Raw genomic sequence first — 3,660 nt, 5'->3', positions numbered from 1 at the left:
TTGTGCGCCTTAATCTTGTGTTCTGTTGAGTTTAGGATGAGCGAAAGGCTTCCTCCTTTGTGGAGAGGGGAATAAAATCTCCATGCCCTGAGGGTGTAGGGCTTGTGCAGTGACCATATTGTTCCAGGGAACTATCCAGTGTGTGTGGAAGTGAGGGGATCACATGCATGTGTAATTTTTCCTTTTTTCTGTATCTCTTCCTGAAAACTCCCTCTGCACTTGCACTCCCTGAGAAACACCCCTTTTCTGCTTTCATGAAATGCAATTTATGCTCTTCTGACTTGTGAAGCTGTCCAGAGAAGGTATAAAGGGGCAACTGTTGCTCACTGGAATATGAAGGGATAGTCAATAATTGTGGCAGTAGCAGCAGATTGAGCAACTCAGTGGTTGTCACTGAACTGTTTACCCAGTCATGATTTCGGCATGCTTCCCTACTTGATGTGCCACAAATGTGAGGGTGAGAGGAGTCCTGTCCTGCTCTCCTTCATTCAACAGTCCTTCCTGGCAGCTGCAAAGACAAGGCAGTAGTCATTGGCCAAAGGAAGTGCATAACCTTCTAACTTGCTGCATGCCCGTTCCTCTTTATGCACTTCTCTTTGGAAATGCGTGGGTATAATCATTGCCAGAGTTTGTGTTGCTTTTGTAATGTATTTTTTATTCCTTTTTGCTAGCTGGCTTGCCTTTTGCAATTCTCAATTCAAGACGTATCCCCTTCCAGAGAGGAGTTTTCTGTAGTGATGAATCCATCCGGTATCCATACAAAGAGGACACCATTTCTTATAAGTTGTTAGCAGGAATAATTATTCCTTTCAGTATAATTGTTGTAAGTTAAACTTTTCTTCATTGCATTTGGTGTCAATGGGGGTGGGGAAGAGGGCGGAGGGGCAATCTGTTAATACAGACTTCTAAAATTGTATTCTATTAGATTTCTGACTTTAAAATAATGTCCTTAGACCATGTGCTAAAGCAGTAGAAATGGTGTTCTGGCAAGAATAACTGAGAGGTTTTCTTTAATTGAGGTCAAACAACTAGAATTATAGAACAGAAGAACACCTTAGAACTATGGTGGTTTAATTCTATAGTCTGAAAGAGAAAAATTCCCTCCCTTAACATATCAGTTAAGAATAACACTAATGTATTTTAAATGACTGTCTCAAGCTTTTCTATTTTGGGAGCTACTTCTTTCAGAATACGAGTTTGCATGACCTATTAAGTCAGCATTTTTATCTGCCACAGAGTCATTGGAAATACTTCTGTATGTGGAAGTGTAACAACAGATAAGTAGTTCTTTAGTAGAGAAATATTGTGGCTTCCAATCAGAACTTATCAAAAGCATAACTAGAATAAAAAGAGTAAGTAGTGAGGGAGTTTTTCGTTGGATATTTCCCTGAAGGTCAGGATAAAACACTGGGACCATTTGTGTTTGAGTTAATGCTAGGGCTCAACGTTCATACTGCATCTAACCTGGTTGAAAACAGGGTACTGTTCTCCTTCCCTCCTCTTCACACCAGAGCAGTGAACTGGAGGGATTGCCTCTGCAGCTGCCAGTTTGGGATCTCCCTCTCTGACCACAGCTCCTAGCTCAGCTGAACTGGCTCAAGCATATGGTGACTCTGTATCCTTAAGATTTAATTACATTAGGTTAGCTCAGCTGATGGCAGAGGTCCCACTATTACCCTGTCTTTTGCCACCTCTGGTGGCTTGGCTGTACCAGGGTAAGATAGCAAAATTCCTTAACCTAGCAGAAAACAGCAGCTTTCTTTGAGCTAGGTGTAGTGAAATGGCTCCTGAAAGAATACATCAGTGCTGGGACAAAAAGTGGTGGGGGCATGTCCTTGGGCAGGGGCAGAGGGGAGAGCTGGACCTCATCAGTTAACCATTTTGTGTCCTAAGTCTCATGGGCCTGCACTTCAGTGCCGACAATGGCCCTTCAACAGGGGCTTCAAGATCTCTGTCCAGATGTGCTGAAAAGCTTCAGACTCCACTCATGGCTCTATGTTGGATGACATCCAAGCTCATCACAACTACACTTTGAGCAGAGCTAAAACTCTTTTACGCCAGATAAGATTTTTAGGTGTATAAATATTTTTCCAACTGTATTTTAGGAATCAAAGCTGGAAAAGGAGCAGCTAAATGTAAACTTCAGTATTGGCCAGCTGTTTCTTGGGCTAATGGGTTAAAATCAGGAGGGATGTTATGGCAATCTAACTCTTTCTTACATGAAGACTGCATGGATTTTTATCTAGATTCCAACATAAAGGTCAACTTGTAGCTCCTGGGTGGAATTTTTTTTTGTAACTGTAGAAATCTGGGGCTGGGAATCAAAACTGTGACTTACCTAGTTTTCCTTTTCTTGGAAAAACTGTTTCAAAAACTTAGAGAAATGCTTCTGGAGCAGATAAAACTTTTTTAGATTTTGTCTGTTCTATTAACTGGCAAGTGGTTTATGCTCAAAGATCCTGCCTTTTAAGATAGGACTATTTTTTCGCCCTGTTACTACTGTTGGTAGTCAATATTACTTAAGAGCAGCAGTACTTGGTCACAACTGAAGTCCATCTAGCTTGTTACCTTGTTTCTAGCAGTAGCTAAAATAGATGAGTGAGGAAGAACAGAAGAATAAAGCAAGCCCTCAGTATTTTGCTACAGCCATTTGCAGCTCAGGGACTTCCCAAGTCAGAAGAGGCTTCAGTGAATATAGTAATCTTTAATGGATGTATAGCCTTTGAATTTATCCAATCTCCATATGAGCTTGTATTAGCTAACAAAGTTACTTTTGTAACATCAGGAACCATCTTTTCTTTGTGAAATCAGGCTTTTCTGTCAGGATTGCTTTAAAGTCAGATGGTAAAAGCAAATGTTGGTGTCCTTTACTCAATGCTCTGTCAGATTATTGAAGATGAATGCTCTTTGATGTCTGCTTCCAGTGAAGTAGCTGCACTGACATCACCTAATTTTTTGTCACCTCAACTGAGATAAGGACCTACTTACAGGGTTTGCAGCAGTGTTCTTTAAAAGGGATTCATTATTTGCCAGTCATGGCTGTGATATTTCTGTTCAACTATATTCATTAAGAGATGAATGGGATAGGTAGATTCTGTATAATCTACCTCTCTGGGATAGGTAGATTCTGTATAAGAGCTTACCAACATCTACTTTACTGAAAACTTTCTCAGCTTTAGTCCATGTTCTGGTGTTTCTCTGCTTCAGTCCATGTTTCGGTATGATGCAGAGTATAAAACTTCAGTGTCGCATCTGATGGGATTGTCTGTTTGCCTTAATGTGCAAAGCTGCTGACAGGTGTCAGAGTGTCTAATAACAGCTTCATTCACCAAAGCTCTGCTTTGCTGGGGTCCTGGACTTGTCACTCTTGTCACACATTATTTAATCTTTACAGGATTTTTAAAGATCACTTTACATATATGCATATAGTCCCCAACCCATCTGATCATTTGTGTGATTCGAGCCTTTCTGTACAAAATGGGACCCTGTGGTTCAATATCCAGCCTATCTGGATAGGTGAAGTTTTGTACTTGACTTTCTGCGAAAGATAAAGTTGCGGGAAAACAAAATTAAATCTGCTTCCTATTAGCAGTTGATGCACACACCTTGGACATGCAGGGTGAAAAATCCTTGGAAAGACCTCAGTATTGCCTGTCTTTC

The 3,660-nt window shown here is 40.7% G+C and overlaps 1 protein-coding gene across 1 annotated transcript in view; it reads left to right on the top strand.

Moving 5' to 3' along the window:
* Nucleotides 1-667: 667 nt before the first annotated feature.
* Nucleotides 668-3,660, top strand: part of PPAP2A (phosphatidic acid phosphatase type 2A) — a gene marked incomplete at its 5' end in the record, with an annotated part of 3,864 nt that continues 871 nt past the window's right edge. Inside the window, one exon of the mRNA XM_009579048.1 lies at nt 668-823. Within this exon, the coding sequence (XP_009577343.1) occupies nt 668-823 (156 nt within the window). The remainder of the gene's footprint in view (nt 824-3,660) is intronic.

This window comes from Fulmarus glacialis, unplaced genomic scaffold, assembly GCF_000690835.1.
Source record: "Fulmarus glacialis isolate BGI_N327 unplaced genomic scaffold, ASM69083v1 scaffold43765, whole genome shotgun sequence".
NCBI classification, from domain to species: Eukaryota; Metazoa; Chordata; class Aves; order Procellariiformes; family Procellariidae; genus Fulmarus; species Fulmarus glacialis.
The sequence above is the reverse complement of the archived record's forward strand: the minus strand, read 5'-3'. Positions and strand labels throughout refer to the sequence as shown.